The sequence below is a fragment of the Aethalodelphis obliquidens genome, unplaced genomic scaffold, assembly GCF_003676395.1.
Source record: "Aethalodelphis obliquidens isolate GAN/ISIS:26980383/991018 unplaced genomic scaffold, ASM367639v1 scaffold17, whole genome shotgun sequence".
Classification (NCBI taxonomy): domain Eukaryota; kingdom Metazoa; phylum Chordata; class Mammalia; order Artiodactyla; family Delphinidae; genus Aethalodelphis; species Aethalodelphis obliquidens.
The window spans coordinates 28591937-28605978 of record NW_020837961.1 but is presented as its reverse complement, the minus strand read 5'-3'; the positions used below and the strand labels follow the sequence as shown (position 1 = coordinate 28605978).

Here is a 14042-nt window from a genome sequence, read left to right as displayed (position 1 = left end):
TGTGATGATTTATTTTGTTAGGGCACTGAAGTCTTCAAAACTGCTTAGTCCCTCTTTTGCTTTTGTTTCTGTCAACAAAATCAATTATGTTCAGAGGTGAAGTCACCACCCAGCATTTCTGAGGTAATAAAGGAGGTATATAAGTCGTCAGTCTCTTCGTACTGAAGACCAGTAACTAGTTTTAAATACCAAAGAAAAGCCAAAGCTCCAGGGAAAAGCGAAAATGTTGAAGGTCAGAAGCTACCGTGGATTTACATTTCACAGCTTCGAAAAGAAGTTTTGAGTTCAGAAGGTCAAAGAGCTACATTTTAGCTCTGCCAATCAGTATGAGATACTACCAGCCCTTTCATCACACTTCACAAATCTAGAAAATCTTTCACCACCAGCAGACCCAGGAGACATTCATCAGACAAAAATATCAGCACATCAGACAGTTTATAATCTCAAGATGTTGGATAATGTTCCAAATGTACTTTTTTCTTTCTTCTTTCAACCAACAAGAATGCTCACAGTAGACAGCCCCTGGGCATACACTTCAGCATCAAAACAGGAGACATTTCATCCCCCAGTGTCCACAGATGTGCCCCTGACTCTGAAGCCTTGAGTTACTACAGCCTTGAAAGTCTTAAACTGGGACATGGATGATGAATTAAATTTCAGGGAAATGCTTTCTTCATCCATCTGGCAGCTGATGACACATTTAGTACTCTTCATTGCCTGTCTGTCCCAAAGAAAATGCTGTGATTTACTCACAGTAAATATTCCTGAAGGGAAGGTTATCAGCTAGATCGAAGGGACTCAGAGGAACTTGGGCAGAGGAAACAGGAGATCACCGGCTGAGGTCAAGGAGAAAATGGAGGGTCAGGAAGATGGGGGATTAAGAGAAGAAAACAACAGTGGTGGTAGGATTCTAGGATTTGCAGGGGAGAGAAAACAATGCACGGGGAGTGATCGGTCTGGAGAACAAAAGGACTGGAAGGAGAACAAAGCAATGAAATTGATGGGGAGAGAGACTTTTGTGGTGCTCAAAAGGGAGAATGGACAGAAAGCTATTGAGGGAGCAGAGGCAGCCTAGGAAAGAAACTCTGGGTGAGATGAAAGCAGAGAGAAGGGGAGTGGGAGCCAGCCTCCAAGATGGTCCCCATGAGCCTCGTCTCCTGATGTCCATGCCCTCACGTAGTCTCTCCCCACGCTTAACCGGGCTGACATCTGTGACTACTGAGCTATGATGGAAATGATGGTGTCTGACTTGCGAGGCTGGGTCACAGAAAGGGGAACTTCTGCACGGCACTCTCTTTCAGACCACTCACTCTGGGGAAATGCAGTCGCCACATTCTGAGGATCCTGAAGCCAATTTACGGAGGGGTCCACACGGTGAGGAACTGAGGCCTCCTGCCAAGAGCCAGCACAACTTGCCACCAAGTGAGTGAGTCACCTTGGGAGGGGATCGTCCGCTCCCAGTCAAGCTTCCGGCGACTGAAGCCCTGGTATACATATTGACTACAACCTCTTGGAAGATCTTAAGCTGCTCCTGAATTCCTGACCCACAAGAACTGTGGGGGAAAATAATTTTTTATTGTTGTTTTAAGCTGCTAAATTTGGGGACAGCTTGTTACTAACAGAATTACCTCTAGATTACTAATAGGGTTGGAACATGTAGAGAGGGCAGGAAAACAAAGACGAAGGGTAAAGCTGGGAGGGAAAGTCATAACAGAAAAGCAGAGAAGGTAATAAGAGAGGAGAGGAGTCTGACTTCTCTCACTTTCTCTTTCCTTCTCCTACACTAAGGTATATCATTTTTTTTTTTCTAAGTGAAACTTCCCTCATGTGAAAACTGAACCTGGAAACCCCAATGCTTACTGTAATACAAATAGAATATAAAAGAATAACAATAGAATAATAGAGTAACAAAGCTATTCTTGGTCCTTTCTTTATATTTAATCAGTTAATCTCAACCCTGTGCAGTAGGTCCTAGGAATCCCCTTTTTTACAGATAATGGTGATGTGAGTTGCCCAAGGCCACACAGCTAGTGAGTAGCCAAGATGAAACCCAGACACTCGGGTTTCCGAGCTCACAGCCTGAACCACTGCACCATCTTGTGTCCATCTCAGAGCAGGGGCCTCTGGGCTTCTCCCTTCTCTGAGCCCCTCTTTCTATGTAACTAGCGGGTGCCATCTCTGCCTTCAGCCTCTGGCCTAAAGGAGTCCCTTATCTTAACTGGGACAGACTGGAACATTCACAGAAAATTTTAATAAGTAAGGAGAATAAAAGGAAACTAAACAAGAGTTCTTCCTGACACGGGCCTAGTACAACCTGGCATGAGCTGGCCTTACCTCAAGGCCTTTGGCTCCCTGTCTGCCTGGCTTGGTGGGTAGCCTGGTCCACAGTGGTGGAAACAGCTGCAAAAACACCTCCTCCCCACGTGACTATCACCACGAGTGGTCCTGTCTTTTAGAAAAGCCGGATTCCCCAAACTTGTACAAAAGCAAAGCCAACTTCTCATACCTAGGCACTAGGTTCTAGGGAAGAAGCCCAGTGGGTAGCCCTAGCAACTCATTTTACTAATTTTTGGTCTGACTACATAGTGCCAGTCATCTGTATAACAGACTTGCTCTGCTTTCTCACTGGGCCTTTGGGGGCTAGTAGTGGTTATGAGCGTGCACTCTGCATGCAAATCCCAGTCACACCAGTGTGCTCACAATGTGGCCTCCATCTCAGGCCCACTATGGAACATTATCCCAGGTCGAGGTACCCATGCACCTGCTGGGGCACGACTACACAGTCTGTTTCCAACCTGTGCCAGTCTTGACCATACTCAGCTCCACTGCTGGCTTCCAAAAAAACCCAAACAAACAAACAAACCAACCCAATAACCCTAACCCATTGTGAACTTGGTCATTTTACTAAAGCTGACCCACTAAAGTAAAACTGCTGGTCACACAGTGTAACCATTTCACTTGAAAAGAATCCCCATTAGATACGATGAACAATCCCTTAACCAAGCCTCCCAGGAAGAGCTGCCAACAGGAGTTCTTCTCTGTCTTCCTCGCCCTTCCTCTGGCCTCTCCCCCTCCCCTACCCCAGGATCACCTCTCCCTTTTCCCAACCCTCCCTTCTCCTTATTCCTTTCCCAGTCTCACAACCCATTTTTCTTCAGAGCATTTGTGTGTATCTAAACCCAGGCACTCACCCTCCTAAAAGGCCTACACAACACAGCTTTTCCAAGGGGTACCTGTGTTGGGGGTCACTGAAGCAGGTCCACCAGGGATGGGGGAAGGTCAAAAGTTAGAGACAGAGACTGTGGAAGGGTCAGAGATCCCAACTGGCCACTGGGACCTAGAGCCACTCACTTCACATCTCTGCACCTCAGATTCTTTTTTTTTTTTTTAGGTCAAGGTGAGTTTATCGTCCCAATAGCATAACTTAACTGCATCCGAAACCATCTCAAATCCATCTTTAAGCTAGTCAGGAAAACAGGTTATTATTTTTAAAAATCACTTAACACTGAACAGACAGGCCCTCTTAAAAGGCAGCTGACTATACCATGTCACCGTCATGACCAGTACAATGTTCTTTTCATACTTCCTAAAAAGCTGCTGTGAATACTGATCATACTACTTTGGCATATACTCAAATGCTGGCCACCCCACACCCACCTCTTACAGCGTACACGGTGAGAGAATAACATTGACTTCATAGGGCATCACACTCGTTTTAAAGCAAAAAAAAATTAAAATAATGATAAAAGAAAGTCCAAGATGAGAAACTGTAACAGAGGGAGAGATTTGAGTGCACCTCAGATTCTCCATCTATACAATGAAGACAAACGAAAAGATCTGAGGCCACTTCCAGTTTCCCTATTCTATGGTTTTGGGTAACTGTCTAGCAAAACCAAAGAGTTATAATTGAGGGACAACTAACTCTCAGTTGTCCTAACATCTTTTGGTTTTAGGTTTAAAGAACCTTAATTACTTGGTCGCCACACTATTTCTTTTTTTTTTTATTTTCTTTTATTTTTTTATACAGCAGGTTCTTATTAGTCATCCATTTTATACCCATCAGTGTATACATGTCAATCCCAATCTCCCAATTCATCACACCACCACCTCCACCCGCCTCTGCTTTCCCCCCTCGGTGTCCATACGTTTGTTCTCTACATCTGTGTCTCTATTTCTGCCCTGCCACACTATTTCTTAAAACCCCCCCTTACAAAAAAAACATTCCTAATTTGAGGAAAGCTTTGCTTCTTCTCCTGCCTTTGGTCCAGCCCCTTAGAGAGCTTGACCTTCTATGAACAGGTATAAATGGGGCAGAGTTGTCTTCTTCACAAGAGTCCTATCGAGAAAACAATGAGGGCTTTTTGTGGAGGAGGGGGAGCTGCTTCTGAATTCCTGTCTTCTTCAAGGAGCAAACAAAAACGATGCTCTGGGTCAGAGATTAAACATCACAATATCACTATTTCCATTTTCAGTTCTTTCAGTGTCTCCACCCAAACACAAAATGGTTCCCGGAAACTGGCACAAAGGGGGGAAAAACTGTGACAGGATATCAAATTCTGCTTACCTCTGACTTAATTTTGCTTAATTCCCTAGTAAGTAAAACCCAGATAGTAGAGGAAAAAAAGCCATCTGCCAGAAACTGTGTCCTGGGATACCGAGTGATGTGGGTGCCAACTCCTGCATACGTTGTCCTGGCTTGGGTTGCTTGCTTTTGTCAATTCCCTGATTCTCTGGAAAAACACTATCCCCAAAGCCATGAAAGTATCTAAGTAGGATAAATAGTGGTAAAGGGTTCCTGCCCATGAAAAACAGCTCTCCATTGTCAGACGTCTCCTCTTAAATGATCTTAATAAGCTATTTTAAATGAAGGGGAAGGAAAAAGCATAGCACTAACACATGGTAATTATCTGTAATTCTCCATTTGTAATGTCACTGAATAGAGAAAATAATGCAAACGTGGACAGATGCTGACTAGAGCTCTACAATGACATCGAAATTACGGTATTTTGTACAGTGAAGAGAACAACTAAGCTGCAGTATTTCAAAGGCAGGTTTTCATTCCAAGGACAATACACACCATGGACTGTGGGGAACTGTGATGAGATGAAATGTCCACAAAGTACGACCCCTGGGAACAGGCAGGGGTTAGAGGTTCTTAGCTTTGTGTCCAAACAGCTGATGGGTGTGGCAGAGACTTGTTTAGCTGCGAATATTTAATGTAAGATTCAGTGATTCTCCATCAGCTTTAAAGTGAGAGGAAGAGAAATAGACTCCCCAGCTTCCGAGACAGATTTTTGGGCAACTTAAAAGAACTCTAATCTTAGCACTCTAGAAGTTATCTAAGGTCAAACATCCTTATTTTACAGATGATCAAAAGAAAACTCAAGAGGAGGTCTCACAGCTGTTAGCCAAGCCCCAGGTGTGGTAGAGGAGAAAGGAAGGGGTGGGAGGTCATGGAAGAACCACTACTCTTTATCTGACTGGTAATCTCATCTTTACTCTTGACCAGGAATCAGCATTTCCCTAACCTTCTTCATTTATTTCTGCATCAGTAAGTGATCCTTGAGCACTTACCATGTGCCATGGAACTGTGTGTGCTAAATGCTGGGGTTACTCTAATAATTAAGATACACCTAGTGTAGTGAGAACAATTTTATCTAATGTCTCCGCAATAATACAACTTATTAGCATGCTTTAAAAATCCCATGCCTCTTCACTCCAGACTTCGCACCTGTGGGTGATCTCCTGCAAGTCTGTGCGCATACATGAAGGAATGGGTCTGGACTCAGAGCATTAAGCAGCACCAACTGAGCCAGTGGCAACAACAAAAAAGGACAATCTTGGGCTGAGAGCTGAAGATGGACTGGGAAGAAAGATGGGAGACCAGGTTACCAATGGATAACAAAAAAAAGGGGAAATGACCAAGACCCTGGGTAAGGTACCTTCTGGGATGGCCGCACGCAGTCCTAGGTCAAGGATCAGAGCAGCCCTGCCTACAGCAACAGCCTGAGGGAGAAATACAAGTGACCTTTGAAGGTGGATCACTGCCCTAGGTTGACAATTACCAGCACCTGGAACAACCTGCTTTAGTTTTAACAAAGGATGAAACAACTGGAACTGGAAAAGAGGTGAATCAACTTGATCTTTAACTCTAGTTCTCCTGAAAGTTACCCGGATTAAAAAGAGAGCATCTCCAATCTATTCTGGAGAAAATAAGTTGGGAAAGAAAAGCTGAAAATAATTACATGAGTGATTTTTAACGGATATAACTTTTTTGGGGGGGTTGACATTTAAGAATTCCATTGAGGGACTTCCCTGGTGGTCCAGCAGTAAAGAATCCACCTTACAACGCAGGGGACGTGGGTTCGATCCCTGGTCAGGGAACTAAGATCCCACATGCCGTGGGGCAACTAAGCCCGCGTGTCACAACTACACAGCCCATGCGCCCTGGAGCACGTGCACCACAACTAGAAAAGAGAAGCCCGTGCACCCCGTGCCACAACTAAGACCCAACACAGCCAAAAATAAATAAAAATAAGTAAATAATAAATAAATCTTAAAAAAAAATTCCACTGAAATCATATTATACACTGACCTAAGCCAATTTAGCACTTCAGAAAATGGCCGGTTCTTTTGATAAATATAAGGAACTTCCAGTACGTAGAGGTTACTGAGAGCTTACGTGTTCCCAGTCCCAAACTGACTATTCGTCTCAGTCCAAATTCTGCCAACATACATAAGCAAGCAGGCACAAAAACAGACAATCTGATCTGTCCTTTTCCAGAAGAAACTTCTCCTTTTGAAGTCAGGCACTCAGACAAGAACCATGCAGTTCACTCTGAGGTAGATACAACATCCTCAGGACAGGACAAGCACACCTGAGTGTCAGGTGGAGAACAGAGCCCCGCAGGCAGTGAGGACCCGCAGGCCCACCGCCCTGCCGGCCCAGCAGGTTCCCACCCCACATTCACCAGGCATGCTGGGGCTTTTACCTTTCACTTTATCAGTGAAAAATGTTTTTCAGCATCCTTAAAGTAAAGAAAACCACTTGGACGATATCTGAAGTGTTGGGGCAACCAACTTTCAAGAATGTATGCCTAACGAAGGTGCTTCCGATGTTAAACACTCCAAGAGAATGAAAGTTAATACGCGTGTACATCATGGCGCTGTGTACACTTCCATCTTCCTAAAGTGCATTACCATACAGACAATGTGACTGTTTCTACAAAAGGACACTTTCAATCTTTAAGAAAATTCATGTACTGCTTTTTTACCAGGCAAATTTCCTCTTATAAACTTAAATTATTGAGGGCTACTCAATCAAATTAAACTTGTGGAAATCCTGCAAATTTGGTTTTGCTCATCATTCATTCTTCTCCTTCTCTATTAGATAAAATGCCTATTAAACCAACTGCTTAATCATGTTAAGTTACTGTTTATATTTTTAGGACACCACAGTCGAAACCTAAGATTTATTCCTAAGTTCTTCACCAAAATGAACATATTTTTTCTTGTGTTACTAACTTGTGTATATAAGTATTATGCTAGAATTTCACTCTGTTTTAGACTTTCACACAGTCAAATTATGTTAACAGTATTAAAATCATGATTTTAAATGGCATTTTAAAAAAGAATCATGGTGTTCTCCAAGGCTTTGCCATTGTAAATCATTTTGATAATAATAAGAAAACTGCTATTTATTTATATAAAACCACATTATGTTCAACCCTAACCACAACTTTATATTCCCATTTAAGAGATGGGAACACTTTAGCTCAGAAGAGTTAAATGAATTGGCCCAAATTACAAGATGAAAAAGGACACAAGATTCAAAGCCAGGTCTTCCTGGCTCCAAATCCTAAACTCTTTCCTTTATGATTTGTTACCACACCCAAGCCCCTGAACAAGTTAACTAAACTATGCACCTCAAAATAACAAAATCACACAAATATGCCATATATCCTATTTCATACCTTTAATCCTCTGAAACTTCCTGGGCTAGTTGGAGAGGAACTGGAGGATTTTGTAGATTTAGGAGTGGAAAGCTGGCTGCTGGGAGTTCCATTAACTGATCACGAGACAACAAAGGAGACAAAGGTCATTAAAACCCAGAACCACCAGATTGTGTAAAAACACTAAGCATATGCCCAGTATAGCTCCAATGGAGCTTCAATTCATTCAAAGCTCAAAGCAGACGGTAACTCAGCAAAAAGCAAAAATAATGTGTCTTACTGCATTACAGACAAAGTATCAGACAAATAAGCAGTGAAACTAGAATTATTTTCAATAATAGTTTTCCAACAGTGACATAAACAAATATATAAAACGTTATGGAGTTAGAGATGTGAGCAACAACTTGTCCATATATCCTGCCTGCCATCAAGGGTAGAGAAATGCATGGCTGTTATATTTGTAATGGTCTACTCTGAAGGTTGTCCTATAACTACTCCAATATCCAGTGTCTTAGTATACACCAACCTGAATAACCAAGACGTTCTTGTGGCACTCCCAAATCAATTCCACCATGATTCTAACACATTTTCTAAGTATATCCTTAATGGAAAAAGAAAATTACTGGTCATTTCCCTTGTAATACCTACTTATTTGTTTGAAAGCCAATTTCTTATTATCCAGACGAGTTATTTCTAATTCCTTCCATTTTCTTGTCTTCTCAACTTAATTTCCCCATTATTTAGCAAGTCCTGGTGGTTTTTTGTACACCCTCCTCCAAACTTCCATACACTTCCTACGTTGAAAGCTCAATTTAGAGACTCGGTAGGGAAGAGTATGGGCACGGCTGTTTCAAGGGGAGGGTTAGTTTGCAGATTTTATACTATACAATGCTAGTCACACATCTCAGTATTACTCAGGCTTATTCCTAATTATACCAATGGGATCCACTTTGGCTGTAATTTCACAAAACTATTAGTTAACATCTGGTATTGGTATATATATATATATATATATATATATATATATATATATATATATATATATATATATTTTTTTTTTTTTTTCCCCTCTTCTAAGGAGTGCTTTAACCCCTTTTATCATTAATCGTCAATGCTTCTGCCCCAAGCAGATGAAAACTGGCATTCGTCTCTATGGAAAGAAAAGCAAAGTCCATTTCCTTTTAAAAAAATCTTTTTAATAAAAGGGAGGAGACAACTGTTATTTTAAATGATGCTAATAAATATAAAAAGCAAAATGCAGAGATAAAGGTCCTGAATAGGTGACTCAAAAAAGTAAGCACCAGTCCTTGAATGGAGGCCGAATTCTGGATCTGTAAGTAGGTGTGATTAGGTGACTCAGTCATGTATGTTTATTGTATTGCTCCTTGTAAAAATTCAGCAAAGATGAAAAAATTTTCCAGTTATTTTTAAATGACCAAACTTGAATTCTTCTAGTTTAAAACCACTCATTCATTAATCGTTATCAGTTATCTAGATTTTCTTAACAAATGTATGTGGGTATTTAGAGCACAAGTACAACACAAGAAACTGTACAATTAATTAGAAACTTTTAAGAGTATTCAACAGCCCTGATTATTTTTCAATAAAGTTACACTTCAATTAATGCTCTTTCTTTTAAAAATTCTCTTTAAAGGGAACTGGTGGTAGGAATTCACGTAAAACAGAGAATTACTATGAGCAGTGAACTAGTAAGCTTGCTGTGAGCTGATACTGAGTTTGGCTCCGTTTCTCCTTCATTCCACACAGCAACCTGTTCAGGTCACCAGCTCTTACTCACCAAGGGCTGTTACCTTTCACTGATATTCAGAAACCAATTTGATATCAAAGATTTCCTTGAAACAGTGATAGAAAAGGAACTAAAGAAGAAAACTTGGTTCCTGCAAATGGTAAGCCCTGTGGCAGACCAATTTCCCTAAAAACACACCTCCTGCCTAAACGTAATTTCTTAACAAAACTCGCTGCCAGGGATTGAACTGGTATCAGTAACTACATGTCCATAGTTACCCTCAAATAACTCCCATCCTAAAGAGACACTAAGCCATATATAGCCCTCTAAGTTTCTGATAGCATTTGAAAGGTTCTAAAAAGTTGTTGTCTAGTGAGAAGTTCTTAACTCCATTTATTTGCACATCTCTCCAGTCTCTGGGAGGGTAAGTGGAGCCTGGGACAGAGCCACACTGTGCTCTCTCCCCCGACACTGCTGCTACCAACAGGAAGGTGGACGGACAGTGCCCAGCGTCTCTGCAATGCTCCCCTCCTTCGCTACAGCCTGGATTTTCTCTCCCAAAATAAGGCTCTTATCCACCCTTCCCCTCAACTGTAAGGTAAGAAACAAACTTGGGGGCTTTCCTGTTTGTTGGCTCTGAACGTTTTTTACCCTGGTGGACTACGACAGATTCACAAGCTAGAAATCTGAAGTGAGAATTTTTAAGATGCAAATTGTGGTAACTATTTACCCACTTGTATCACCCAGATTAATTTCTATGTGTTTATTACATATCATTTAGCTATTTAGATAAATTTAGAGTTTTGTTGAGGAATTCTGTCAGCCAGAAGACTTCACTGATGGGAGCACTTCTGCCCCAAGAGTGAAAAAGTACAGTATGACATTTACAAAGTTACTTGCTCTGTTTGAAATTCCAGTGAGTCCCATGGAATGTTCTAAATGGTAACAGGCATACTACAGCTAAAGCAGTCCGTAAAAGCGAGTCATACTTCTGTGTACTGTGGCATTTAATAACACAAAACTCTCTCTCCATTTTCTATAACTGCAGTGTGGGCTGAACATGCTTTTGAGTTAATCTCTTATAAAGAAGCCATTTGCCCTCTGAAACGCGATCTACATCTCACAACTTTTACTTGTAAGTTAAGATAAACTTTATTAACCAAATATGGACTCACTTGAAAATCTGGAGTACTGAAATCCTAAGATTTTCTCAAATCAATTTCTAAGCATTCCAAATTCTAGTTAAAAAGATTTATACACTTATTAGACTATGTTATGAAGCAGTTGGTCTACAAGACAAGTATGGCTATGAAACATGCTTTTAGTTCAACATGTTAATTTCCCTCTTTAGACCTCAGGCAGACAAAATTAGATTAATTTTAATACCTGATCCTTGAACCACTCTCCCCACTTTTATTTCTGTTACTTATGTGATAAGCATCTTTAAACCTATCACCAAAACAAAAGCTAAGAACCTGACAAAAGTCTAATTTACCACGTGGTAAACTCAGTGAAGTGTATTTACGCAAATTTCATGTGATATTAGCTTTCCCTGCTTGTGAGATACTTTACAGAAAGCACAATATCATTTGAAATAAGCTTAACACCAGAGAGATGCATTCAGTTAAAAATATTCATATCGCTGTTATTTTAGAGAGAGGATGTTGGGCCTATCAACCCCAGGGTGGGGAGGAAGGAGAGGAGAGTATAATTGCTTCTATGGCCATTTTCATATTACCAACAACCCTTAGCCTTTTTCAATAACAGGCTATTCTCCCAAATTAACTAGAAGACACACCACTTGAAGCGCTGTGTCTCCTCCATCACTGTGTCCCGTGACTACACACAGACAGGCACCTGGCAACCTTCTGAGGATGACTGGCTCTCTAACAAGTAAGGGCGGCTGAAGCACTGTGAAGTGCTTGATAACTGCACAGATGTCCACTGGTAAAAGCCAGATGCATTCATGGAAATGGAGCAAAAGGAAACAGAAATATGGCGAAAGACAAAAACAAAAACCCAGCAGAGCGACAAAGCCATAATAATCATGGCTCACCTGGGGATTTGGCCGTAGAGTAGGCCCTGGAGTAGTGGCCACCCCTCTTTACTGGACACATTCAGTATAAACAAAGGAGACAGTAAGGAGAGTGGTTATTCAGCAGGTCTAAATGTGTACACAAAAAGAAGGGCAAAACAACCTGACCTAGAGAAAGTGGGATAGGTGCTGAAGAAGCAGCAGCAGAAAAGTAGAACACCCCCCAAATTCAGTATTTTATAAAAAGGCTGATGCTTCAGACAGTTTTTGCTAATATTACTTTCACATGTTCTAGATTTACCACATGTAAAATCACAGTTTTTTCATCCTTTCCTTAATGGGAAATGATATCAGCAAAATTATAACTACTAGAAGCGAGCCTTACAGAATCAATATGGAAAGATTTAGGGGATATTTTAATTCTTTAAAAATGTCAAAAGCTGTCAAAATTATGACAAATCTATAGGCTCAAGATCTGAAAGAAACTTAGAGGTAAGTCTGACTCTGAAATAAGCAGTGCTGCTTTCTAACAATAATCGTTGCTCCTATTAAATTGCTCGATGGTGGAAAAGCCTGTGGAAACTTATCAAGTAAATACATTGCTGTTAGGCGTGTATGTTTATGTTTTAAACCAATAAGATAAGGAAATATCTACAATCTTATAGCACAAAATTAAAAATGCAGCACACAGTCGTCAAAACGTGAAACACTTCTACATAAATACCAGAAGAATCTAGATAAGACTGTTCTTGAGAAAATGTGTCAGAACAAAACCAAGTGTTAGGACACTTATTATAACTTTGAGAAACAAACTTAAACTTCTGGATTTAAAAATCATGTCATGTATATGTCATTCTGGAACCTGGCTGCATACAAGGATGGGAATGACTACTAATTCATATTAAAGACAACTGAAGAATGATCTGCTCCTTTTGTGACTATCCATTTCCTTTTCCCTTTAACTACCTGAAGCTGGTGATTTGCTGCGTCGAGAAGGCCCAGGGCTCTTGGATCCAGAATACTTAACAGCTGAGGAGCGAGAATAAGATGACTTCAAGACGCGGCATTCTAGAAAGGAAGAAAAGTGCTTTAAGTAGATCTGGTTTTAATTCTAACCAAAGGAAGATCACAGATCACACGTTACGGTAGTTTACTGCCTAGAACCATTACCTGATCATCTTTCCCATTAATGTTAAACAACTTTAATACACAGAGCAACTGTCCCGAAAGCACACCTGAGGTTACCTTAAATGAGGCTTCACACCTTGTGACTTACCTCATTGTTCCAGATGGAGTTCTTAATAAATACAGAAATCCTGATGTCCTAACTTGATACCCACAGCCTAATCTACACACGTGCAACTTATTATTATTTTGGTCAGTAGCGTTGATAGGCAAAGGCTACAACAAAGAGTTCTCTCCAAGTCTCTGATAACGGTTTGAAAGGGTATAGGACTCTAATGTATGAACCCCTTACTGTCTTATTTTCCATCTGCCCAAAGCGTCAAAAATGAGGAAACTAGCTTTAAACAATAACTTTGGTCTTTCCATAAATTGCCAAATAAGTTAGCATGTAAAGAACCAGAACTAATTAAACAGCTTAAATAATCACTTCTAATTTGAACAATTAAGAACCTGGTTTTTGGAGTCATGCAGATTTGGGATGAATCATGGATGTGACTTTGCTAACTGGTGGACCTTGGTTAGCTCTAAGTCTCAGTTTTTTCCCCTATGAAACTGGGATGAAAATAAATCTGCTTCACGGGCTTCTTATAAGGATTCAATTAGATAACATATTGTCTGTAATTCACATTAAAATACTTCAATTTTTGCAGAAAGATTAAAATGTGGGTTGGTTTTAATCTATACCCCAGGGGCAATAAATTAACAAGGGAAGTACACTAATCAGGAAAATACACACCAGGGAGGTGAGTTAGCATTTGAAAGACTCTAATCAGAACCTTACTCAGAGGGGGCTGCAGCAATAGCAGCTTAGTTAATTAGCAGCATGGATGTTAGAAAGTACTCCACTGCTGGAAGGAGTGGTGTGTGGGTTAGTGAGAACTTCCTAAAGGCACTGCCACTCCCTTATGAGCAGGATGGGTAAATCTAGAAAGCCCAGAACTTCAGAACTACCCCCAGGGTAGGAATCTGAGCCAGTCCTGCACCCAGCTCATTAATGGAGGGTTCTGTTCCTTGACTAAGACCAGCTTAGCTGAATTCTATGGATTTTGAACTGATTTTTAATGTAAGATGTTGTCAGCAGTGTAAAAGGACAGAGCTGGGACTCATCAAGATTACAACACAA

The 14042-nt window shown here is 40.8% G+C and overlaps 1 protein-coding gene across 15 annotated transcripts in view; it reads right to left on the bottom strand.

Moving 5' to 3' along the window:
- DCLK2 (doublecortin like kinase 2) overlaps positions 1 to 14042 on the bottom strand; it is a 156864-nt gene that overhangs the window by 44496 nt on the left and 98326 nt on the right. For 10 of the 15 annotated variants that reach the window (XR_003435024.1, XR_003435025.1, XR_003435023.1 and 7 more), the window contains exons 4-6: positions 12701 to 12802; positions 11756 to 11806; positions 7974 to 8068 (exon numbers count right to left, since the gene is read on the bottom strand). Coding sequence is in view for 12 of the 15 variants with exons in the window: in XM_027117150.1 (XP_026972951.1) it covers positions 7974 to 8068; positions 11756 to 11806; positions 12701 to 12802 (248 nt within the window). In the remaining 3 variants the exon portion in view is untranslated. The remainder of the gene's footprint in view (positions 1 to 7973; positions 8069 to 11755; positions 11807 to 12700; positions 12803 to 14042) is intronic. The other 5 variants (XM_027117146.1, XM_027117142.1, XM_027117148.1 and 2 more) reach the window with 1 other exon arrangement.